The following is a 26,379-nucleotide window of genomic DNA, read 5'->3' on the forward strand; positions in this document are numbered from 1 at the left end:
AATTAAACCATTATTTCAGCCTTGGCATTGCAGTTTCAAAAATAGTATTTTTAAAAGGTGGGAATTTTAATTTTCAAAAGGTGTGTGCACTTTTAGTCACAGCTGTATTAAACTCCAGACTGATTGTTCACATGGCTATTAGTTAAGGCTTGTATAAGCACTTCCATTATAAACCTCCGGTCTTTTTAGGAGCTTATAACTGGGCCATAAAATTTCACTCCAGGCTGAAATTTATCATGAAAGGATCTGCCATGAAGGAATCCATTCATTTGAATTTTGAAGTCCCATAAGCTTAAATCAACAACATAGGGACCTTATCCTGAAAGCTGTCTGAACATGGAACTCCTAATGGTTTCAAGGGGTGTTCTGATTGAGGTGAGCTTGCAAGACTGGGTTAGAATCTCCTGATTTGGGCTGTGGTTTTGTACTCTTAAAATTTTAAGAATGAAATTTTCCCAGACTTGGGCTGAATGCTGCACTGATTTAAACCCCAATTAAGCCCACTGCTTTCAATGGCTCCTAATGGGGTGTGAATCAGCACAAATTTCACACCTCACTCCACAGTGCCTTCAGTGCTCCAAATGAGGATGTCAGGCCTCAATTCAGCCAGGAACTTAAGCACATGCTTAAATGCTTGGTTGAATAGGGATGGACTTGTGCATGTACCTAAATGCCTTGCTGAATCAAATCAGGGACCAAAATAAATAAATAAATAAATAAATAAATAAAAACAACAGAGATCTCACCCCATGGTTTATAATTTAGATGAGAACCTTCACAGAAATACCTCCAATAAAACAGCCCAAAATGTCTGATTTAAAGTTCAAGATTTTGGGGAGAGGGGACAGAGGGTGTCAAAAATACAATCTTTCTCCTAAGGTCCTCTTGCCTCCCCACCACTCCACACAAGATTTTACGGGGGCTCACAGCCAGGAAGCAGAAGTTGTCTGAGTTGTGTTTGAAGGGCAGGTGATAGAGTTGGAAGTCATTTCTAATACATTCTCCTGCTGCCACTAATATTTACTTTTCATGAAACATTCTGAAGCTTATAAAGAGAACAATCCAGATGAGTTGCAATATTGAAATTTACATGTTTTCTAAAGCTGCTACCTTATGTTCTCTTGGGTAAGTACTACACCAGGATGCAGCGAGACAGTCATGCAGTGCTAGTCAAAAACTCATCAGATAAATTATTCAATTAAATGCCCTTGCTTGCCCTTAGATTCTGAGCTCCGTAGATCATGGGCCATCCTTCTGAAGTGTTTGTTTGGAAAGCGCCTAGCACATAGTGGACATTATTGCAACTAAAATAATAATAATATTTTCCCATTGTTCACTTAGTTCTAGAACTGAACAGGAATTCTGCAGAGCGCATCAGAAACTGTTGCTGGGTTGTTAATTGAAAGTTAATTAATTTGCATGCTATACAATTTGAGATCCTCTAGGCCAGATTTTGCCTAGATTTTGCCAGATGCCTCAACAGCATAATTCCGGAGTAACTCCATCAACTTCAATCAATTATCCAGGGCAACAAGAATCAGAATCCGTCCCACTCTGTTTGGGCCCAGCAACATCCTTCTGTAGAAGAGACACTTCCTTCAGGTTTCCCATGCCAAGAAGTTTCACGGGAACCACCTGTTCTTTATTAGCCAAGTGTAATGATTTGTCTTTCCTCCAGAAAACAAACATCATATGCCTGGTTCATGTACTTCACTGGCAAATAGTGAGTTTCATATAAAACAGAAGTTAGAACATGCATTCCTCTCTTCTCTATAGAGGCAAATACTGTGGCTAGACTTTTACAAGGGCTGGATAATTTCATGACCAGCAGTAACGCTTGCAGTTATAGTGTACATACGAATATAAAGGATAGTCAAATCTCATGCTTCAGGGCATCAACTGATCACTGTAAGGGACAGGAAGGAATTTTCCCATTTGTGCAAAGCATTGTAATAACAGGCTATTGACAGTGGGCGGATTTTGACCTTTTTCAGGTATTGATCACTGCAGGATACCAGACTTAAAAGATGAATGATCTAAACTGGGATGGCAATTCCTACGTTCTCTCTCAGTTAAGGCTTTTCTCTTATTTTATTCTTTTTTGAAATTTTTTGTCTTTTAAGGTGTTTTTAAACATCTAAATTCCCCCCAACCATGCATTAAAGGTAACTGTAAGAGCCACCAAGTCACTCTTGCAGCTTTAGACTTTGATCCCGCACTACCTTAAACGCATGCTTAACATTATGCAGGTGAACAGCCCAAAGGTTCCAACGGAGCTACCCACATGCAGAACTGCTTGCAGGATCAGGGTCTTAATGATATTGCACAGACATCTACACACCCACCACCCACTGATTAGCATCAGTTAGGGGCACAGTGATTTTCCATGCTTTGAAAAAGTACAGCTGAAAAAAAAAAAACATCTTTAGACAACAGTAAGTGCATCCTTTTATAGGATTGACTGATTTGTCTTCTCAGAAAGAAAGAAAGAAAGAAAGAAAGAAAGAAAGAAAGAAAGAAAGAAAAAGAAAACAAACATGCAGGAATGGTATTTCATTTCTAACTGCATCCATAGGCCAGTAATGTGTAACATAAACTCTTAGCCTACCATACAAAGAGGGTGCCCCAAAATGGTACCTGCAAGAGGTCTCTCGGAAGGAGATGTTTAAATCCCAGTGGGTGTGAATCCTGTTAAACAAACAAACAAACAAAGAGGTAAGTGACACTTGCCGAACAGGACACCTCCTACAGCTCAGAGACACACTCGCTCACACCACCAGCCGTGCACGTCTAGCATGCTCCCCTGACCTTATCCCACCCACCGCCACTATCCCCAAATGCATGCTGCTGCGATGAGCCATGCTGTGCGCACACACCGGCCCCGGTGGGAACCCACCGCAGGCTTTGCTGTGCGGTCAATTAGAGCCCTGTGGGTGACCTGTGCAGTGACGAGAAAACTCCTCTCTTCTGCGCGCAGCCACACTGATAGGCCAAGGGGGGTGGCAAGATGTTGTCTCAGCTAATAGGGCAAGCTCACGGGAAGCTGAACAGCATTGACATTGCATTAAAGAAAACCCTGTATCAAGTCCCCTCCCCGCTTCCCTGCCCTAGCTGTAAATAAATTATTAGCTATTTCCCACCTCAGAAATTAATTTTATATATTCTGTCACTCTGCCTGGTGACGAGCTGGAGCAGTAGATTCCAGATGAACGACATCCTAAATTTAGACGATGACGGGCAGCTGAGATTTTCTTCCGCTGCCGTCCCCAGGGTGGGCAGTGGCCGTCCTCAGGGTGGGCATTGTCCACCCTGATCTGAATCGGCTAGGTTAGGATCTTTTCTCCACAGCCCCAGGGGCACCCTGTAAGTATCACTTTCGCCTGACAGCTTACAGAGGATGGCAGCTTCCACTGTTTCATCAGGCCAACAGGATGGAAAATAATTCCCAACCACCAGGGGCCCAAGTTTCCCACGAAGTTACAGGGGGCATCTGTCTGCAGGCAAAACACCTCACCACCACATCTGCCTGTGAAAAACCAGCCTCTGCAGACACAGGTTGCTGAGAGTGCTAAGCAAATCCGTCTGCAAAGAACGCGCATGGTGAGAGCCTAATGCACATTCGACTAACGACGGACATCGGCGCTCTCTCTCCCGTTCCATCTGGCCTTGATTCAGCAAAGCACTTAAGCAACATACTTGAAGTCCATCCAGTTACACCAATGGCCTAATCCAAAGCCCACTGGACTCGATGGGAGTGTGCTGACTTGAACGGGCTTTGAATCAGGCCAGAAAGTGCATAAGTGTGAGCAGTGAAGTCAGCGGGACTTAAGCCCAGGGTTAAGTGCTCTGTTGAATAAGGATGGATTCAAGTTTGCACTTAACTGGATTGGGATGGATTTAAGTGCTTTGCGGGAGTAGGGGCATCTGCTTTAATTCTAGCTCTAAGGAACAGGTGAAAGCAACACTGAACTCTCTTTGATGTAATCGCATATCCAAGGTATAGGCATATTGGGGGCCTTGTTCCTAATGAGAGAATATAACTTGTGTGTGCCTCCTATATGCCTGGCTCAGGAAAGGGAGTCTGGTTCCTTGTCAGTTGGAGGTGAGGAGGTTGTTTGGTCTTTAGGTTGGTCCATGTTGTTCCATCCATCAAATCATGCTCAGAAGTGTATTTATTAATTCCATTAACTGCAAGTTCAATTTCTAAATCTCCACCTCCCATTCAACAGCTTAGGAAACCTGCTTCAGATTTCTATTTTCCTGGCCTCCCAACTGCAGACAAAAAGATTATAGGAGCATCAGAGATGCTAAGATTACAGTAATAAAAGCTGTAGCTCTGACTTCATAAAACACCAGGGGCAAGGAATGGGTAGCTGTTTAGCAGGGACAGAAGCAGAAGACCTCAATGGGTCTGATGCAATTATTATGGCTTTAGTGAAATTATAAGGGTGGGGAGGGGATCCCATTCACCCTGTCCGTCACCCTCGGGCATGGAAGTTTCGCATAAGGTGGTTTTTCCGGGTCGAGCATCTCGGGATCTCTCTTTCCAGATTTAGATTTCAATTTACTAAAGACGACAGGTTGTAAAAATGAGCAACTTCTAACAAAGCTCTGATCCGGGTTGGGAAAAGCCTGGGCAACTTGCATTCATTTTGCCCCGTCGAACAGCACAGAATCATCTAAGCTTAAAGTAACCCAACTGATTTCAAAGCCGTTACCCCCGATCTGCACTGATAGGAGAGCAAACACAAGCCTCGGATTTTCAAGCTTGGGTAGAGATTTCTATTATTATTTAGCGATGCAGCATCAGATCTCCCCGCTCAGAACTCTTCACACATGCTGACTCTTGCTCTTTACACCCTTCACATCTGTCACAGGCCTGCTGCCTGCCTTTCATCTTGCAAATCCTGTGCGTCTGTTGGAAGTGGACCCCCCCCTCCCATCCTCCTCCATCTAGTTGGTTATACTCTCTCTTCTTGTTGCTATTCAAGGCAAACACAAATGTGGCCGTATAGTTTATAGAGCAGAGAGAGGGCTGGAAAGCAAGAGACAGCTTGAGAGAGGAAGAAAGAAAAGGATTGGTCTGATTGCAAATTCCATTATCAACCTCAAACTCAGGCGAAGTTTACAAACTTTTCAGCAAACATAAGCCGAAGTCAGGGCTTTGGGTGAAATTCCTGCAAAACTGGGTTTTGCTCAAAATCGGGCATAACATGGAGGTGCTAGTGGAGTTTTACTTTCCGTTTTGGGGTTTGTTTGTATCCAAGGATCAAAGCAAAACCCCAAGGGGCGAAAGCCCACCTGAATCAAATAGCAAAGAAAGGCTTGGCCTGTCCCCAGCAGAGCACAGCTGGTTAGTTCCACACAGCTCTGGGAGCTAGTCACAGATTCCAAGGCCAGACAGGATCATTGCGAACACCTAATCTAACCTCCTGCATTGCACAGGCCAGAGAACGTTCCCAAAACGATCCCTACATTTTAGAAAAACATCCAAACTTAATTTAAAAATAGTCAGTGATGGAGAATCCACCATGACCCTTGGTACATTGTTCCAATGGCTGATTACTCTTACTGTTCAACAGTTACACCTTATTTCCCATCTGAATTTGTCTAGCTTCAACTTCCATACCCACTGGATCATGTTCTGCCTTTCTCTGCTAGAATGAGAGCCCATTATTAAATAGTTGTTCCCCAGGTAGGTACTTACAGATTGTAATCAAGTAAATCCTTAACCTTCTCTTTGTTAAGCTAAACAGACCGCTCTCCTCGAGTCTATCACTGCAAGTCTGGTTTTCTAACTCTTTAATCATTCTCGTGGCTCTTCTCTGAACCCTCTCCAATTTTTCAACATCCTCCTTGACTTGTGGGCACTAGACCTGGCCCCGGTACTCCAGCAGCAGTTACAGCAGTGCCAAATACAGAAGTAAAATAACCTCTCTGCTCCTCCTCAAGATTCCTCGGTTTATGCATCCGAGGATCGCATTAGCCCTTTTGGCCACTGTGTAGCACCGGCAGCTCATATTTAGCTGATTATCCACAAATCCCGCAAATCTTTTTCAGAGTCAGTGCTTCCCAGGATAGAGTCCCCATCCTATAAGTATGGCCTAAATTCCTTGTTCCTAAATTATACATTTACATGCTAGCATATTATTTTACATTTACATATTAAAATACATATGGTTTGCTTGCTCCCATTTTACCAAGAGATCCAGATTGCTCTGTCAGTGACCTATCCTCTTCATTATTTATCACTCCCCCCAGTTTTTGTGTCATCCGCAAACTTTATCAGTGACAATTTTATGGTAGGAGCAGTGGCAGAGAAGCCAGCAAATAGTCAACCGAACCAACAAGTGGTGATGCCATTTTAGATTTAGTATTGGTAAGTAGTGAGGACATCACTGAAGAACAGGACAATCTCGGTTCGAGCTATCATGATTTAATTCAGTTTAAACTAAATGGAAGGATAAACAAAAATAGATCTGCAACTAGAGTCCTTAATTTCAACAGGGTAAACTTTAAAAAATTAAGGAAATCAGGGAAGTGGACAGGACTGAAAAACTCAAGGATCTGAATGTGGAGAACGTTTGGAATGTCTTTAAGTCAAAGATGCAAAACTATCTGAAGCCTGCACCCCAAACAAGGGGAAAAAAATTCATGGGTAAGGGCTGCAGACCAAACTGGATGAACAAGAATCTCTTGACTGTCAGAAAGTGTAGGGCGGGGGGAAATGAGAACTGCCAAAAGCCAAGCAGCATTGGATCTTGTAAAGGAAATTAAAACCAATAGTAAAAGGTTCTTTAGTCATATAAATAAAAAGAAAACAAGGAAACAAGAAGTGGGACAACTAAATACTGAGGATGAGGTGGAGATTAGAGATAATCTAGGTCTGGCCCAACACCTAAACAAATACTTTGCCTCAGTTTTTGATAAGGTTAGTGAGGAGAGGGGGGCAGTGGAAGGGTGGATAATGGGAATAAGGAGATGGAAGCAGAAATGACCACATCCAAGGTGGAAGCCAAACTCAAACACCTTAATGGGACTAAATCAGAAGACCCAGATAATCTCCATCCAAGAATATTAAAGGAACAGGAACACAAAATTGCAAGCCCAATAGCAAGGATTTTAATGATTCTGTAAACTTGGGGGTTGTACCTGAAGACTGGTGAATTGCAAATACAGTACCTATATTTAAGAAAGGGGAAAAAGGGTGATCTGGGAAACTACAGATCCACTAGTTTGATCTCAATTGTATGAGAGGTCTCAGAACAACTTTTGAAAGTGAGAGTAGTTAAGGACATAGAGGTAAATATGGTAATTGGGATAAAAAACAACATGGTTTTACTACAAAAGGTAAATTGTGTCAGACCAACCTGATCTCCTTCTTTGAGAGAATAACCAATTTTCTAGACAAAGGAAATGCAGTAGATCTAATTTACCTGGCTTTCAGTAAGGCATGTGATACAGTTCCACATGGGAAATTATTAGTTAAATTGGAGAAGTTGGGGCTTAATACAAGACTCCAAAGGTTGGTAAGGAACTGGTTATAGGGGAGCCTACAATGGGTCATGCTGAAAAATGAACTGTCAGGCAGGAAGGAGGTTACTAGTAGAGTTCCTCTTGGGCTTGTGACTAATCTTATTCAACATTTTCATTAACAATTGGCACAAAAAGTGGAAGTTTGCTAATAAAACTTGCAGATGACACAAAGTTGGGAGGAACTGCCAATATTGAGGAGGACCGGAATATCGCACAAGAACATTTGGACGAGCTTTAAAACTGGAGTAATAGAAATGGAATGAAATTTAATAGTGCAGATCGCAAGGTCATGCACTTATGGATGAACAACAAGAATTTTTGCTGTAAACTGGGGATCTATCAGTTGGAAGCGACAGAGGAGGAGAAAGACCTGGTGCATATTGGTCGATCACAAGATAATTATGAGCTGCTAATGTGATGTGGTTGTGAAAAAGGCTAATGCAATCCTAGGATGCATCGGGTGAGGAATTTCCAGTAGAGAAAGGGAAGTGTTATTACCATTATACTAGGCACTGATGACAACTAATCTGGAATACTGTGTGCAGTTCTGATCTACCATGTTTAAGAAAGATGAATTCAAAACTGGAATAGGTATAAAGCAGGGCTACTGGAATGATCAGAGGAATGGAGAAACTATATTACGAAAGGAGACTTAAGGAGCTTGGCTTGTTTTGCCTAACCTAACAAAGGCTGAGGGGAGATACAACAGCACTCTATAAAAGGAATAGAAGAGAAGATATTTAAGGTAAGAGCCAATGTTGGCACTAGAACAAATGGATATGAACCAGCCACCAACAAATTTAGGCCTGAAATGAGCTGAAGATTTCTAACTGTCAGAGGAGTAAAGTTCTGAAACAGCCTTTCCCCGGAGAGCATTAGGGGCAAAAAAACATAACTTGTTCTAAGACAGAGCTTGATAAATGTATGGCGGGGATGGTATGATGAGACTGCCTACAGTGCCACATGGCCCATCCATGGCAGCTACTAGCAAATATCCCCAACAGCCAGAGATGGGACACTGGAGGGTGGGTCTTGCCCAGAGTCTAACTGTTCACCATATTTGGGGTCAGGAAGGAATTTTCCTCCAGGTCATATTGGCAGAGACCTTGGGGGTTTTTTTTTGCCTTTCTCCACAGCACAGGGCACGATCACTTGATGGTTTGAACTAGAATAAATGGTTGAGTCTCTCTAACTTGAAGTCTTTACATCAAGATCTGAGGACTTCAGCAACTCAACCAGAGGTTAGGGGCCTATTTCGGGGGAGGGCAGGGTAATGTTCTGTGGCCTACAATGTGTAGGAGATCAGACTAATGATGATGATGGGTCCCTTATGATCTTTAAGGCTGTGAAACTGTATTTTCTTCCAGGTCATTGATAAAAATGTTAAGAACAGGTTAAGGCCAAGAACAGATCTTTGCAGACCCCACTAGAAACACACCTGTTCATAGATGTTTCCCTGTTTACAATTACATTTTGAGACCCATCAGTTAGCCAGCTTTTAATCCATTTAATGTGTGCCACGTTAATTTTGTATAATTCTAGTGTTTTGATCAAAGTCATGTGATACCAAGTCAAATGCCTCATAGAAATCTAAATATATTACATCAATATTATTGCCTTTATCAATCAAACTTGTAATCTCATCAACAAAGATATCAAATTAGTTTGGAGCTATTCTCCATAAACCCATGTTGATTGGCATTAATTATATTACCTTCTTTTAATTCTTTATTAAGTGAATCTTATATCAGCCACTCCAATACTTTGCCTGGGATTGATATCAGACTGACAGTCCTATGATTACCCAACTAATCCCATTTACCCTTTTTAAAATACTGGCACAACATTAGCTTTCTTCTAGTTTTCTAGAACTTCCCCAGTGTTCCAAGACTTATTGAAAAATCAACATTACTGGCACAGAAAGCTCTTTTAAAACTCTTGAATGTAAATTATCTGGACCTGCTGATCTTAAAATGTTTAACTTTAGTAGCTACTGTTTAGTATCCTGCTGAGATACAAGTGGAATGGAAAGAGTGTTATCATTATATGATGAGTCTGCATCATCTGTTTTTCCTCAAATACAGAACAGAATATTTATTGAACACTTCTGCCTTTTCTGCATTATTATGATAGTTATACCATTTCTATCTAGTAATGGGGCCCAATACCATTGTCAGTATTCATTTTGTTCCTAATATACTTTAAAAACTCCTCCTTATTGTCTTTAACTTTGCTGGCCATAGATTTCTCCTTATTCTTCTCCCCTTTTCTTCCCTCAATCTTCTACAATTCCTAGCATTTGATTTATATTCATTACCATCAACTTCCCCTGTCTTCCTTTTGTTATATGTATATTTTATAGATGCCTTTGCTTCTCCTCTAAACTAGATCGGTTTTTTAACCAATATGGTTAAAATGGTCCCAAACTTGATCTCACACAGCCCAACAGGACAATGGATTTCCACTCCCATGAGAAAGGAAAACCTCCACTACCTCATTTTAGCCAATCAAACTGCTCTATGCAAATGATCTCATGACAGCTGCATAGGGGGAACAAGTGGGTGTTACAGTCTCCCCTACCCAACAATATGCTCCTTGGAACAGGCTTGAAGTCAAACTATGTTAAAAAAAAAAGAAGAAGAAGATTTTGCTTTTCCTATCCATTCTCTACAAAACAATCTGTCATTGCCCACAAAAGAAATCAAAAGCAACAATCATCCTGCTGGAGGGCTTGGCCCAGAGCTATGTGTAGATTAAATGCTGTGTTTGCCTGGTTAAAATCTGGTGATATGCCATCCAATAGAAAACTCACAATACAGAGGAGCTGCAACTAAGGTGACGCAGCCCTTAGGCTTCTGATGGAATCAGACACGTTTCACTCACAAGGTCTTCAGAACCCATCAATGGGCCAAATTCTACCTGGGGCCATGTGTACGGCACCCACTACATTACTGGGATCCCACAGTGCGCGCACACACACAAAGTGTGGGATCTATCATAACTGGGACTGTAAGCAGGCACATTGTGAATCACAGTAAGAACTGGAGATTTCTCCTCCACTACCAATGGGAGTTTTGCCAGCACTGATTTCACCACAAGTCTGTCTCTCTGCACGGGCCCTACAGATCACAGCTACGTTGCATATTTGCTCATTAGAATGTTACTTTGACGTAGAAACTAAAGCGCTTTCATCTAAAGCTCTCAAGCACTGGACAAAGATGTGAAGGTGTCACTACGTCCATTCTACCAATAGGAAAACTGTGACTCACCCAGAGTCACACAGAAAATCAGCGGCAGACCAATCGGGGAGCAACCAGTCTCCTGATTCACTGGGCTTAGACCACTGGGCTATGAAACCTTTATTGTATTATAAAAGCAGCACTATCTAATCAATCCTCTCGTCCCAGAATTTAAGTGAAGCGACTTGCTCAAGGCTGCGTATCAGAGCAGAGGCTTGAGCCCATGTGCTCCTGGCTCCCAGCCTTGTGTTCAGTCCACGCCTCTCTCCAATGTTACTACTACTATGTTATTTGTCGGTCCAATTAAAAGTCTCCTATTATCTAATATACAACTTCTCATGGGTTGCTGAAGTTGCCAATCTGCCCAGGAAAGCAGAGTGCTCCCAAAATGTCAGAATGAGGTGACTCACAATGAGGTTCAGTGCAGCTGAACACCGAAGTACAATAGTCTTGCCTCAGTGTGATAAACAGGGGGAAAGAGAGAAGCTTATGCTAAAGGGATAGTGCAGATCCACATGGAAGCAGAGGCAGCTATTTGCCGAGATGGATAATTAAACACCCATATTTAGACAAATGAATAGGTGAGAATGAAATTAAATCCTAATTATCTTTTTTGGGGGGAGAAGGTAGTTTAACCAAGCACTCTTGCCGCGTTTCTATGGCGTTACCTCCAATTAGATTTCTGAGACTAATGTACATTTCGCTTTAACGGGTTATTCATTCAATTGAAATCAAATTACTAATAATTTGCAAGCTATCAGCTACACAAGCCATCTTTGGGCTTTACACAGACGCTAAGCCAGTTCCTGACAAATTAATAATAAAAAAAAAAATGCAGGCAGGCAAGCAGCAGCATCCCCACCTCCTCATCTTCCCAGATCTCAGCCGTGGTGTGATCAGTTCTAAAGGGTTTAATAAAAACGGCCAGATGGGTCCCACGGCAACAGGAGGTGACTGCTTCCCCATGCTGTTTGTAACCCAGCGGGGCCGGAAAGAGGGTGAAATTAACAAACTGCCAGATCAGGTACATGAATGAGGAGTGACTGGACTGTCATATTTTGGTTTAAAAAAAAGAGAGCGAGAAAAAATAACCCCCAAAATGTAACAGGAAGGGCTGGAGCAACTCAAGACATCTACGGAGCGTGCTTTGGAATAAGAATGCAGCCCAAAATGAAAGCGACAGAGTTGGCAAAATAATGATGCGCAGCTGGGATACTTTTTAATTTGCACGTTGTTTCCCCCCTAATTTCTCGTTACCCCGGCGGTCCCTGCGTGCTTTCGACACCGAAGCAGTAACCCAGAAGAGGCCAGCAGCATGAGTCAGACATGCCCCTAGTGACCTGTCACTTCAGAGCGAGACCACAGCCTGATTCTACAGCTGAGCTTTTACAGTGTACAAGTCACTTTCCAACCGCTTCGTCTCCTCACGCCGGCTGCCCCAGAGCACGCTGCAGTGACCGACGGTGGGGTAGAAAAGAACAGGGAGTGCTGAACAGTGTGCAGCCAGCTCATCGCTGCTGGAGAAACAGGGCCATTCACGGGCAGCTCCCCAATTGCCCCTTTCTCAGTCCTTACAGTAGATAAATAATGCTTCTGAAGTATTCTTTTAATCCATTCAGTTCTCTAGTCTAGACAAGGCCACAGAGCGAGGTAAAACCCAATAGGGATTCCCCCAAATTCTCCAGATCGGAAAGAAAATTCAACTGAGGGAATGTAGGTAGGGAAGAAGGGAGAATTCCAGAACCCAGTTTTACATACTATAGGGCTTGATCCACAACCCACTGTGGTCAATGGGAGCCTTCCCAGTAATTCCAATGGGCTTTGGATCAGATCCTATATCTCACTGTCACGTTTGCAAAAACACCACACTCGGGTGCACAGAGGAGCTCTTGCAACGCAACAGGAGATGCTGCAAATGTTAGGTTTGGGAGCAAAAATACATGCAGCTGTCACTCGTGATGCTGCTGCGTTCAGAGGGTTGGAAAGTCACAGTCAGCCCCCCGTGCCATTATCTCAGCACCCACCACTGACAAGCCAGAGCATGTGGTTGTGAGTGCCAAGTGCATCATGGGAAGTAGAGCAGCCTACTGATTAAAGGAGGGTGGGCCTGCAAATCGGGAGTCTTGGGTTTTAGTCCCTATCCTGCAGCTGACTTTCTGTGTGGTACTTCGGTTCGCCAGGCCTTGCTCTGTCTGTAAGGATGGGGTGACAAGGATGGCTACCTCTTTGACATGCTTTAGGATCCCCAGATGACAGGTATTACCTAAATAAAAAACATCCGCGTCCCTATGACAAAACTGGGGCACTGCAGGGTGAGGGGTGCTGCAGCAAGGGTGGAGATCCAAGAACCCGCTGTGGAATGCATAAAGGCACTTGCAGGCCTGGATTTCATTTAATTTGATCTCACTTTTCCCCTTGTCCCAGCCTGGTTCTGATGTCTTGCTCAGGAAGCGATTTCTCACTGTTTGTCATTTTTTATCCTACGGTATCACTGTGGAATAAGGAGCCATTTCCCCTCTCTCTTAAATATAAGTCCTCATTAGGTCAACTGCAGCTTCCTGGCACTCTGGACCAAATCCAGCATTTGCTTCCCAGATGGATCTTTTATTGATTGATTGATTGGAGTGACTGTTATTAAGCAGCAGGCAGACGTGGCAAAGGAGGACATGCAGGGAGGAAATATCAGGCAGAAAGAGAAAGGAGGAGCAGAGTAAACAAACGCTGCGAGCGCCATGTTACACCACCAGCACAAGGTGGGACCCCCACCCCCAATCCCCTCACCAACTGGTACCATTTGTCACAAGGGTTAGGACAAGGGCTGCAGAATCCAATCCAACCGACTGGCTCATTAGGGGAGCCACAATGCTCCGCCCCATTCCTAGCTCCCTTCGGCTACAAGTTGGCAACAGAACCTGCTCTAAAGACGAGCCAGCTCAGCCCATTTCCCATGGGAGCAGAGCCAGATCTCTGGCACCGTCTGCTAGATGAGGCGTGGAGGCTGGGTGTTTCAAGTCAGGCCATGACACTGGACCAGTGACAGGCCCACTGACTAGGCTCTGTCAGAAGGGAGAGGGCATTGCTATATAGCCACTATCAGGAGGCATCACAGGGGAGGAAGAGGAGAGCTGAGTCTCAGACAAGGCCCTTTGTCCTGAGAAGCCTTTGCCTCGCACCCGACGGCTGTATCACAGGCAGGTGCCTGCGACAGATATAATAGGGGGCCTTCAGTTTGAACTTCAATCAATTAGAGAGTCAAAGAGCAGCCGCCTTATGGGATGTCAGAAATAGCTTTCCACTTAGAGAGGGAGGCACCGAAAGGGCTGACAGCAGCTAACCATTAAGGCTTAGTGGAGGTCGGTGATCCTGCTATTAGAAAATGGAAGCAGAGTGAGAACAGTGCCATGAGCTGGTTTTCTGGGCCGGGGAGGGAGAAGAATGAGTTTGCAGTTAAACGCCAGCGCACAGAGACACGTGCGGCAGGACCGAGAACAGAGCTGTGCAAACTACAGCTGAGTAGAGAGAGAAGGCTGCAAAACGTATGCCCCACTCCTTCTTGAATCAGAGTCTCCATTTCCAACGCTGCCCCTATTCGAAAGCCATTAGCTTAATGTCAGGAAAACAAGGTAAAAATACCTGGGCATCTTAGGGATGGAGCCATCATTACCCCAGCCAGAGGATAATGCTCAGAGAGGGTCTTCAATAAGGGGAAAGAAGGAGGGCTCCAGGGACTTCCTGGAGGCACAGACATCAGTCTTCATTAGAGCCACAGTCACTGGCCCGTCTCCCTTTTTTGCACTCCTATTCCTCTCAAAACCAGCTGTGATTTCAGAACAATGTTTGGCAAGGGATCAGGCCCACCACGTGCGCTCATTATGCAATCTGCTACTGCGTTTGCTGCTCTCACTCCTTTTTCAACAAGAATTTCATTGGCATTTTTAACCGGGCACAGCGATTTGAGCCTATCCTCGTGTTACCCAGGCCAAACTACATATTTACAGGTAGCCAGTAATGGTTCCTTTGGAGCATTTGCAGCTGGTCAGGTCAAAAACTTTTTACCGTTTTTAACAGGTGCTTAAGTATTATTGCCTCTTATTATTAGCCATGCCATTATGGCCTGTTGGAGAATTATCCACATATGTATTTCTACGAGCAGTTACACAGCCCATCATCTCAAAGCTCAGGGGCTTTCATTGGATTTCTTTCCTTTCCATCTTAAGAGAACAGCCACCATCTAAAAGTAGTAGTAAAATTCTCTCACATTCGTGTGCTCAGCTGCCTGGTTTAAACCAAATAGGAGCTGAGGCTTGGTTTACATTTAAAACGTACCCTGGCATGGCTAGGATGGGCAAAAGTCTGAAAAATCCACCCCCCCAGCCAGCACAGCTAAGCTGACAGAAACGTGCTTTTGTCCACCTGGCTAATGTCGTTCAGTGAAGTGGTATTTCTAAACCGGCAGCACGCTGCACGTCCATTGGCGTACGCTGTGTGTCTACGTCGGCGTAGTTATGCAGACACAGGCTCTGCCGTGTAGACACAGAGAAACCTCCAGTTAATCCTTCAGATGCTTTATAGTTCCTATAATCCAGCATCTATGTCAGTATTACTGCTCCTGTTTGAAGGGCCTGTGGTAGCTATACACAATGGTGTGGCGAAAAGGCAGTGTCAGCCCTAATTCTAAACTCCCAGGCTTTTGTTGGTTAAAGCCAGTCTCTCTTACTATTATAGGTTCGGATTCTCCAAGATGTCTAAGGGAGTTAGGCACCACACTCCTATTGAATCTCAGTTGAATCTGGTGCCCAAACTCTCTTAGCTTCCTTTGAAAAACCACGGTGATATTGTTTTAGTGTGCATCTGCGACAGACCAGCGTGAGAGAAGGGACCTGTGTGGAGAGGTTTTAGCTCACGTGCTAAGAAGGGGGCAGCTTAGTCAACAATTCATCGGAAATGGAAAAGGCTTCATATTGCCAAAGTCCCAGTTTAGCCCTGGCCTACTCAGCGTTTGTACCTGTGTAACTATTTCAGTTAGGGGTGTGATCTATTACCAAAATAATTATACTGGGGGAACCCCTTGCGTGGATACAGTTATGCCTGTATAAACGTGCCTTAAACTGGTATAGCATATTTCTTTTCTTGTATGGGAACAGGCTAGCTACCCTAGTAGAAAGCCTACTGATATAACTGCATCCACGCTAGATGAGATGTACTGCTTTCACTAAACTGCGACAGTTAAGGCAGTACAACTTGTGTGTGGAGAAGTCCTTAGAAGAGCGAGGCTTTCTGCAACCAAAGGCCTGAATGCATTGCTCCCTGGCGCTTGGGTGGCTGCTGCTGGAGAGTTTATAGTCAGAGTGTCAAGCATTACAGGAGGGGTTCCCAACCTTTTTCTTTCTGAGGCCCCAGCAACATGCTGTAAAAACCTCCAAGTGCCTGTGCCACCTATGCCACAACAACTGTTTTTCTGCATATAAAAGCCAGGGCCACAGTTAGGGGGCAGCAAGCAATGCAGTTGTCTGGGGTCCCATCCCACAGGGGCCCCCGCAAAGCTAAGTTGCTCAGGCTTCATCTTCAGCCCCAAGTGGCGGGGCTTGGGGCTTCAGCTTTCTGCCCTGGGCCCCAGCAAGTCTAATGCCGGCCCTGCTTGGCGGCCTCCGTGAACCCTGCTCGCAGCCCCCCAGGGGGCCCCGGACCCCTGGTTGAGAACCACTGCGTTACAGTATCAATCCCAGCACAGGAAGCTGGCTGGGAGAGAAAGGACTTGAAACCTTCCCTTTCCCAGATGCAGGGCATGCTCACAGAATGCGAATGTAAAGTGTGCTCAAGTGGGGCTCACGATGTCGCGCTAAAAGATACATCAACCCACCTGTAACCACAGGTCACGTGGATCTCTGTACAGGGACCCAGACTCACGTCAGTTACAAGGTTTGGTTTACTTAACTTTGTTATATGCGCAAAAGCAACTGCTGAGCATCTCTGACTCCTTCCAACACCTCCTTCCGCAGGTGTTCCGTAATATGTAGGATCAGGACCTAACAACATGCTTGCGGGCAGAGACATGACCTCACTGGCCACTTTATTAAACAATCTGCAAAAAGACACCTTCTTCCTCGACTAGGTAAAGGGCCTGCAGACAAGATTGCAATTCACCATCATTACAAACTACTGTTTGCAGAATTAATAACGGAATATTTGTATTGGATAGCATACCTTTCTTCCAGGGCCTCCCAGCGCTTTCCAAACATTCAATAATCTTTGCAATAGTACTCCAGCAAGCTTGATTTATATTATTGAACCCATTTTACAGAAAAAGGGTAGGGGCTACTTTCTTACTGTTACAGCCAGAGGAGTGTAGAGATGCAGTGGCCAAGCAACAGTGGCTACATATACTCTCCCTATGCAGCACAGATGACTTCAAAAAGTGCTCAGCAACCGCACCTACTACCCCTTTAAGAAGTTGCAGCATCCACTCCCCTCAGTAGCAACCTCAAGCACTAGCAGGCACACATGGGTTGGGATGGCAGGACCCTCAGCCATGCCCCTAATCTGTCCAGCCATATCCCTTCTGCAGTGCACAGAGCTGACAGCTGCACTAGCCGATCCTCCTCCATCATGCAGTCCGAAAGCACCAGAATCCAGACACCCTGCTCTTAAAGTGCACCCACAAGGAGACCCAAAGTGGATGGATTGCCTAGTGTCACCTCGTGTGCCAGTGGCAAAGGCTGGACCAGAACTCAGGAGATTGAGCTCACAGACCCCTGTTCTGCTCACTAAGCCCCATTCCCTTTTCGTTAACCATGGCAAACCTTCCTGACACTGGCACACATTCCCTCACGTTGATATTGGGGGCAGAAGGAGACATTTCATAAAAGTGAAATCAGAAACAAAAGTATTCAAAACGACAGAGAGAGAGAGAGAGAGAAACACACTGAGACTGGCTTTGTTCTGACATCACTCCCTTGCGACCACTGTTTAGCCTATTTCTTCCTCTCCCCTGGAGGCAACGACACCTCTGCCCAATCCGTCACCACTACGGGAGGCTGCAACAGGTGAATTAAAACAGAAAGCAGATGGGGCATCATCTCTGCCTGGCCCCAGCTGTCATGTCTGTTACACATCTAGCTTTTATGATGATGATGTTGGCCTCTCTGGAACCAGGTTGACCACGCCCTCCTCCCTCTCCGCTGTGCTGCTAATGACAAGAGAGAGAGCACAGCAAGTGCATGTACACTGCAGAAGAGCTGTGCCGAGAAGGGATCCAACTACTTTCTACTCACCGTTCTCCCCAGAGCCAGCCCTAAGCAATAGCACATGCTACCCCTCTGACTCACAGCTCCACCTGTAGAGCTCTGTGCAGCTCAAAGGCTTGTGTCTTTCACAGAAGCTGGTCTAATAACAGATATGACCTCACCCACCTTGTGTCTCTAAAATCCTGGGACCAACACGGCTATAACAATGCTGCAAGCTCCATCTTTGGGCATTCAAGGCCATGGGGTAGGAGTGGATGTAATGTGCGCTTTAAAGGTGTAAGAGCTGGAGCATTAGGAGATTTCTGAAGGTGGAGGTGTGGGCAGCAGGGGCCTCCTGGTGCACTATCGAAAATGCATTCTCTCTCTCTGGTTATTACTCCATCTATCACTGCGGTGCCTGGGCACGTTGGAGCTGCCTCTGCCATTCTAGCCCTTCATCAAGACATATATGAGAATAGCTCTGGGCCAGGACAGACAGCACAAGGTCTCTCTGTCTCTATACTGGCACACCCACATAACAGCCAGACCAACTTTACCAAGCTCTCCTTCACCTCCATGCTTTACTCCTCCACCACCTTCCAAAGGTCCCACATTCCAACAGATTCCCTGACAAACTCTGTGTTTGCAATGAATGAGGCTCCATATTCCCTGCAGCCATTTTTTGCTCGCTACTAGGAATCTCCAAGGCCCAGGCTTCAGGATGAACTTGAACACCACTGTCTGTGACATCACGCTACACCCCTGATCCTAGGCAACACCCTTGCTAGCACAAATGGAGCCCAGACTGGGCCCCTATAGGGTACCAGAGACGGCGATTACTCTGGAAGGCTCCAGAGCGGTGCAGAGCATAGGCAGGTCCGGCTACAATGCTCAGCAACTCTCAGAACGAAGCCCTGTCTTAGCAAGAACTGTAGGCACAGAGGGCCTCTGAGCCAACTCCCACTGGAAAGAGGATTGGGCTGGTCTGAAAGCGAAAAAGGAAATGCAATATCCCCACACAGCCCTTTCACAACGGCAGCAAAGTGAGGTCAAAAATGCTTCTATGGAGTAAACAGGATTCAAACTAACTGGGAAGCATCAGCCCCTCCTCCTAAGAATTCAAAGCAAGATTTAGACTGAGACCTTCCAATAAACTGATCAAAAAAGTGGAAGGAGGGGCAGTGAAATGGTGAGCAGAAGGACCAGGAGCTAATGACAATTAAGGAATATTTTTTTCTGCATTTCCCAATAAACAAGGCCAAGCAATTACTGTAATTAAAGATTTAAGATAAAAGCACTTTATATTTTGGGGGCCCTGAATATCAATTAAATATTTATTATGTTATTCTCCCTCCTAATGAGAAAGCCTAGCATTGTAATTTTTGCAGAATTAAAAGCATAATTAAAGGAGGGTGGGGGTAGGAAATTATGGTAGCTTCTTGGGACTGTTTAGCCAGGTTCGTGTGTGTGCACATGTAGGAGAGAGAGCGCGAGATGCACCTGCCCCTCTGCCCCTTTTTCCAACTAATAACCCTTGGCCAGCACTGTTGACCAACTACCATGATGGGCGAGGAGCTCTTGGTTATAGACGGGCTTCACCCGAGGGCCAGGCTACTTTTTCGACTCCCTTATTCCTGAGATCGCAGTTGTTACACGCGGCGGCTTCTGCTTGGAGGAAAGGGGAAATGGCTTATCTGCTCAGGAGCAAGAACGCATAAAACACAAAAAAGCAATTACATGCCTTCAGTTTCCACTCCTCTGTTTTTATAGAGCTTGTCTGGGAATCTGAGCGATTTTATGCATTAGAGAGAGATGATGATCAAAATGAGTAGCAATGACATGCATGGGGGGGCCGAGATGCAGCCGCTCTGGATATTTATTTTCCTGTAGTTATAGATCCTATAAACAACATATTTCTCTGGAGGGATGCAAGAACCCAAAGTTCTGCAGCTGAATACCAGGAGTGACGCGGCTTTTCACTAGAGCCAAACTTAGGGGACACCTAGGTGCGACTTAAGATTTTCAATTCCCTTTTCAGTTCTGCATCAGTTTTAGGTAGGAGGAGCACACACAGTACAGAGAGATGTTCAAAACACACACACACACTCTCTCTCTCTCTCTCTTTCCTGACATTTTACTGACTATTTTCAATCCACAGCTCTTTCAACACATCTACTTTAATACTTACCATCGCATTCTTCAGGCCAAGCCTGGGATTTTGTCTTTTGCAATTTGACATTTCCAATTAGAAGCATAAACGCCACCCTCCCCCGCCTGCCACCGTTCGGTTTACCAACAGCCCAAAGTTTGTAACGGTTCTAGATCACCGAGGTCACGTTAGGACAAACTGGAACATAGGGCCAGATCGTCAGCTGGCATAAACCCATGAAGCTTCGGCATCCTTATACCAGCTGAGGATCTGGTGCCGAGACTTTTGCCCCGTTCTACCATCTGTGATTGAAAAGGCCCCATGAGCACAGTCACAGAACACTGGACGGAGGGTCAAATGAGATTATCGTCTAATGGGCGAGTGCCACTAGTACCGAGGTAAATTCCATAGTACGTCTATTGAAGGCTCCATAGACACCCAACCTCTCCAAACAGGAGTGAGTGGGTCACAGTAAGGAACACAGAGCAGGAAGCCCCCTTCCATTCATTGCGATAATGAATATATATCTGCTACAGCTACACTTCCGTTTCTAATTCAGCAGATGACGCCAACAGACGTCCTTTGAACTTGAGCTTCCCGTGGCAGCTCTGGCACAGTCCCATGACCCGCCGTCAAGTGCTCTCCATCTCTGGGCTCGCAGTGCCAGCATCCCACAGCTGGAAAGTACCTTCTTTTCATGATACTGATATGCAGATCCTCCTCCTGCTTCACTTCGGGGTGTTGACCATTGGCCTTGTCACTCTCCTCGCTGTCGTCGCTATGTGAGAAAATGGAGGTCAGCTCTTTCTTTGGGAGCCTGGTGGGAGGCAGAGGGATCGTTCTCTTCTCGGCCAGGCGACCCCGGTTCTGGCGAGCGGAAGGAATTGGCACAAAAGTCGGGGAGGGGGAAGAGAAGGAGAATTTGATTAGGCAACTCAGGACCAAAAAGCTCGCCTCAAAATTGCTACGTTGTGAGAGTCAGTGCCCAGTGAACACGGGTGTGAAGGTTCGAATAGAGGTGACTTTCAAGGGGGTTCTCATGACTGTCACACTCAGCATAAACTTGCTGTAGTTCTAACAGGCAGACGCTTCACATCCCCATTTCCTACGCTCTTCCTGCTGGGCTAGGTCAACAGGAGGGGAAGACAACAACAGAGGTAGGGCCCAGCCCCCCTCTCTCTGAGAGATTTCCTACTAACTATATAGGATACATTTTATGCATAACAGGGGAGACTCCCTTCCCCACCGAGCACCAAGGCTATGCTCCAGTTAAGTCCCACTTCAGCCCTATTTTGACTGAAGTGATGCAAGAGGGGAGGGTGGGGAACCACCCGAGACACACACAACCTCTTGCAGGTTTTCGACACTGAGGTGGAATTTCCCCCAGCCAGAATACCTATAGGTCTGACCCCCACCCCAAACTCCCTGTGACTCTAATAGAAATTCCCCGCACCGTGGGATGGCAAGCTCCGTCCCTCCATAACAGCAAACAGTCTGTACTACTGCAAACGTAAAGCTATCACCACAGGGGGGTTCATTGTCCTTTTCACACTCCCAGCTAAACTGGGTGGATTTTAACAGAGGAAGGAGCTTATACAAACTCTTCCCAGACTGTCCTGCCAAAGTACGTCAATTACCACGCAACTCTTGAGAAAGCCAAAGTACAAACAAACAGTCTGACAGCTCTTGGGGCAGGGACTGTCTTTTTGTTGTACACATGTACAGCACCTGGCACAATGGGGCGCTGATCCCAATAATAACCGTATATCTCATTTATGATTGGGGTAGCGTAACCCAATGGCTCTCCACCTGTCCAGACTACTGTACCCCGTTCAGGAGTCTGATTTGTCTTGCGTACCCCCAAGTTTCACCTCACTTAAAAGCCACGTGCTTACAAAATCAGACCTAAAAATACAAGTGTCACAGCACACTGTTACTGAAAAATTGGCCCCTTTCTCATTTTTTCCATATAATTATAAAATAAATCAATTAGAACATAAATATTGTATTTACATTTCAATGTATAGTAGTATATAGAACAGTATATACAAGTCATTGTACGAAATTTTAGTTTGTACTGACTTCACTGGTGCCTTTTATGTAGCCTGTTGTAAAACTAGGCAAATATCTAGATGAGTTGATGTCCCCCCTGGAAGACCTCTGTGTAGCCCCAGGGGTACACGTACCCTTGGCTGAGAACCACTGGTGTAACCCACCGGTGAGTGTGCGCCACAGGTCCCCCACTCTGTGCCTCATCCACAGAGGATGAGAGTTTGTTATCGGCCCAGTTAGGGAATCTTGGCTTTTTAGCTCAAGCTGTAGAAGCTCATGTAGAAGCACACTGGTTCACTCCCAGGTCCATCAGGCAAGATGGCAACCATCATATTCGCACCCCCGGTGTGAAAGCGGTTTAGGAGACCCGAGACAGACCGATACAAAGCTAAGGTCCTTGCCCTCTAGAACTTAAAATCTAACGAGACATCAACATAAACACGTGATTGGAAAGGGAATCATGAAAGCGGTGAAGTGAAGCAGGAGTCCTGTGACCCTACAATTTGTGTATGCATCTTCTTCGGTGGGAAAGGCAAGGCCTTGCGGCCCTCTTAGCAGGTACGTGCTTTCAGGAGGGACTTGCAGAGAGCAGAAGATGAAGTGTGTCAGGCCAGGTCAGATAAATGCAGAGCGACATTTAACCTCACAGAGGTTCGCAGAGGCTGCAGCTCGGACCTTCCAAATAATCCTGACAAATGAAATGCTTTGGAAAAGCAGGGGAGAGCTACTAGATAGCTGAATAAGCCTCAGTGCAAGTCTTTTTTTTTAACTAAATACATTTCAAACTTTTCCAAAAATGCCAAATGAAAACGTCTCGTCCATGTCTTTCCAGTTGTGTTAATTAAGGGGAGCCCTGATCATTGCAATAATTAGCTACGGCCACCTAAAGGTGTAACCCAAAGGAGGCCTGTTAGCCTTCCCATTCTAGTGCATTTCAGAGCCAAAGAGCAGCTGCTGGGACCAGCAAACATCAGGGGACAGAGAAGCAATGGGTCAAACTGGCCTGAAAATGGGGGAAACCTTCATATGTAGGGGATAAGACACTCCCCAAGAGGAACATTTTCAATTTACTTGCAAATTATTCCTGGGGTGGGGTGGGAGGAACTGGAGGTGAGTGAAGAAGAGGTGGTGCAGTCCGAACCCTCGTGGAACAGCAACAGAGCGAATCCCTCTAAGCCCTTGGACGTCCCAGGATTTGTACGAATCTCGGGACATGCTGCAGCGAGCAGGATGTCTGAGTGTTGGTTCCCAAGTGCCCACCCTCAGCTGCAAGGCAGCACATTCGCCAGAGCTGAGCGAGATGGTCTGAAGCCTATATGAGGGGGATACCCCAGGGGCTTCCAAGAGACGATGCTACAGACAATGGCTGTCCCCACAAAAACACACACACACCAGCCTGCCTCCTTCAAGAGACCCAACCACGTGGTTCATACAAAGAGCGGTTTCTAAAGTCTATAAGGCCTGGAGGAACATGCCATGGAGGCTCTGCTTCCCTCACCCCACGCACTTTCCCCAGGCTCGGGGCTTCTTCTCCCCTACTTGGCTCCCTCCAGCTCCACTGCACACAGCTCTCTGTTAGCAAATCTGTACAGAGCTCAGCCTCTGTGTAAAGCTACTCCCTGTAGCTGGCTTGCACAGCGTGTTCTGTACAAGGGTTGTGTTTGCACCCGTCTCCAGTCATGCTGAAAGGCCAGGGCTGAATATCAGTTGGCTTTATCATCCCAGAGCTTTATATATTTTCCTGAAGTTGCAATTTATCATAACAATTAAAGGGGGTGGAGGGGAGGGTGTGCAAATTTCCGCTGCAAAATAATTGCAATATGCTCTCTGCTGTGACTTCGCAGGCTAAAGAGAACAGCGCTGATCAGATCATAAAAACCATTTTATGGCCATTATGGTACCTTAGAGCAGTTACCAGGTCTCAGTGACTGCTCAGGGACTCTTCAGACCTAACAAGAGTGAGAGTGCGACAGAAAAGGAGGCACTAAACCTACAGAAAGAGCCCACCAGGCCATGAACAGAACTAATGGCCTTACTACAACACAGGTCCTTCCTCTCCCCGCACCAACATTTCTAAGACTCTGCACCTCTATACATTGACTCATTTCACTTAAACACCAACACAAAGTGTGGTTCAGTGACACCCACCCCCCCCATCCGCTCCCCCAAAGTCACAATGGCATCCGACAAAGGGACGCGCTCCATTCCTACCGGCTTAAAAGTGATTTGAGAGAGACTCTCTCTACTTAAAAACAAACAAGCAGCCAATGACAGAAAATATCCACTAGGCTTCTAGCAAGGTCTAGTTACACCTGGACTGTGCTCCCTTGTTTGATTTGCTCAAGTGGCACCCACAGACCTGATCCGAAAAAGGGACAACCTAGTTACACTGAAGGGCCTGATTCTCCACTCCTTTATGCCCGTGTCATTGCACTAAAATGGAATGGAGTCTATGCTGACGTTCAAGCCCGTGTGGTGGAGTGGAAAACAGACCCTGTGTATTTAATTTAAAAATGCCTAAACTGTGCTACTGAAAACTTACTAGAGTGTTAAAAATGAATTGCAGTGTTTAAAGTTTTATTTGTCCTATTTATGCGGTTGGGGGGTTGTTTTGCATTTCTCCCTGGTCAGGCAAATAAAACAGCCTGCAAGAGTCAATTCTGTCCTTTAGTCCTGTCAGTTTGCAATCAATTTCACTTTCTTAATCCATGCAGGGGTATTTACTAGTGGACACACCCTTGCATTTATATTAGATATACAGGCAACTACGGGCCTGATCCAGAGCCTGCTTCCATCAAGGGGACTCTTTCCCCTGATTTCAAAGGGCTCTGGATTAGGCCAGGGGTGAGTAAAACAGAACCATTAATCAACACACTGGGCCTGAGCCAAAGTCCACTAAAGACAATGGAATTGTTCTCTCTGGGATCAGATCCAACATTCCTTGTCAATACCATAGGCAGATTACATCAGCAAGAGGCACCTGTGCAGGTGAACACTGTTAATACAGGTACTCGGATTCGGAGTAGTTCAACATCACAAGTGGCAGGTAGTTACGTATGAATCCAGCAAAGCACTGTTATGTGCTACTATGCATTCAGAAACTGCAGTGGCATCATTATGTATAGGTAGGTCTGGGCTTTACAGCTATTTGATGGAGCCTTGTCATCTTGCAACTAGGAAGACTTGTCCGTGTGGCAGCGAGATTATGTGCAGGTCTCATACATTAGCAGGGGGCTGCAATAGTTGAGTTGCAAACACTGCAAGAGAATTTTGTTCTTTTCAAAATACACTGTTCCCATTTATTTACTTTTTATATTCGTAACATGGGGTTTCTGAAAGCCCCCTCGTACATGCCTACGCCAACCTATCAGTGTCCCTTTACAATCATTTCTTGCATTAGAGTTTTGAAAAGCCAGAGAGTCCAGAGGCCTCTCTTGTAACTACCTTTGTAGGGTAAATGCTCCCAAGTCCAGCAGGCTCCTTACCCCAGCAATTCCCTTCAGAAACACAAGGCTTGTAACTCGCAGCCATGACATGCAGGCCCACATGTTGCGTGTCCTCAGGGGATAACTCCTTGTCTAACAGCAGCACAAGTTCAACTGGACGCTTTTCCCCCAACCCCTTTGTCCTAGTTATCTTTCACCCCTGCTCCTGTTGCAGAGCTCCACGTCACCCAAGCTCACATTACAACTTTGGAGGACCAAACACTTAGCCTAATCCAAGGGATGATCTATCCTGATGGTCTGAGAGCGTCACTTGAGCATCTCTGGCTACTCCCAGAGTCATCCTGAATTTATATAATGGCCCATACTCTATCTCAGCAGCAGGAAGGCAATGCCTCTGCTAGAGAAATGCACAGTGCCCAATGGGGTGCATGAGTTTTTAGCAAAGAAAGGCAAGAGGCCAACCTAAATCAAGCCCTTCAGAAAAGTCTCAATCTAGACTAAATGAATCCATAAGCAAAGCTGAATCTGGAACTACTTCCCACTTGCATCTTATTAATGAATGAAATCGCTTTATTAATTTATCCCCTATAGCCCAAGAACAAGAGGACACCTAGAGAAACTGAGGCAGGACAGTTAAAATGTACTTTTTTAATCTGTGGAACTCACTGTCACAAGATATTATTGGAGCTAATTACTCAGTAAAAGATTAGACAGTCTTGCAAATACAAACACCA

General features: G+C 45.4%; 1 protein-coding gene across 11 annotated transcripts in view; it reads right to left on the minus strand.

The window, feature by feature from the left end:
* Window positions 1–26,379, minus strand: part of SAMD11 (sterile alpha motif domain containing 11) — a 245,313-nt gene that overhangs the window by 97,226 nt on the left and 121,708 nt on the right. For 10 of the 11 annotated variants that reach the window (XM_034753601.1, XM_034753600.1, XM_034753611.1 and 7 more), the window contains 2 exons: window positions 20,836–21,014; window positions 2,638–2,688 (listed from right to left, as the gene is read on the minus strand). In XM_034753601.1, coding sequence (XP_034609492.1) covers window positions 2,638–2,688; window positions 20,836–21,014 — 230 coding nt within the window. Of the gene's footprint in view, window positions 1–2,608; window positions 2,689–20,835; window positions 21,015–26,379 lie in introns of all 11 variants that reach the window. The other variant, XM_034753602.1, reaches the window with a different exon arrangement.

The sequence above is a fragment of the Trachemys scripta genome, chromosome 19 (genome assembly GCF_013100865.1).
Source record: "Trachemys scripta elegans isolate TJP31775 chromosome 19, CAS_Tse_1.0, whole genome shotgun sequence".
Classification (NCBI taxonomy): Eukaryota; Metazoa; Chordata; order Testudines; family Emydidae; genus Trachemys; species Trachemys scripta.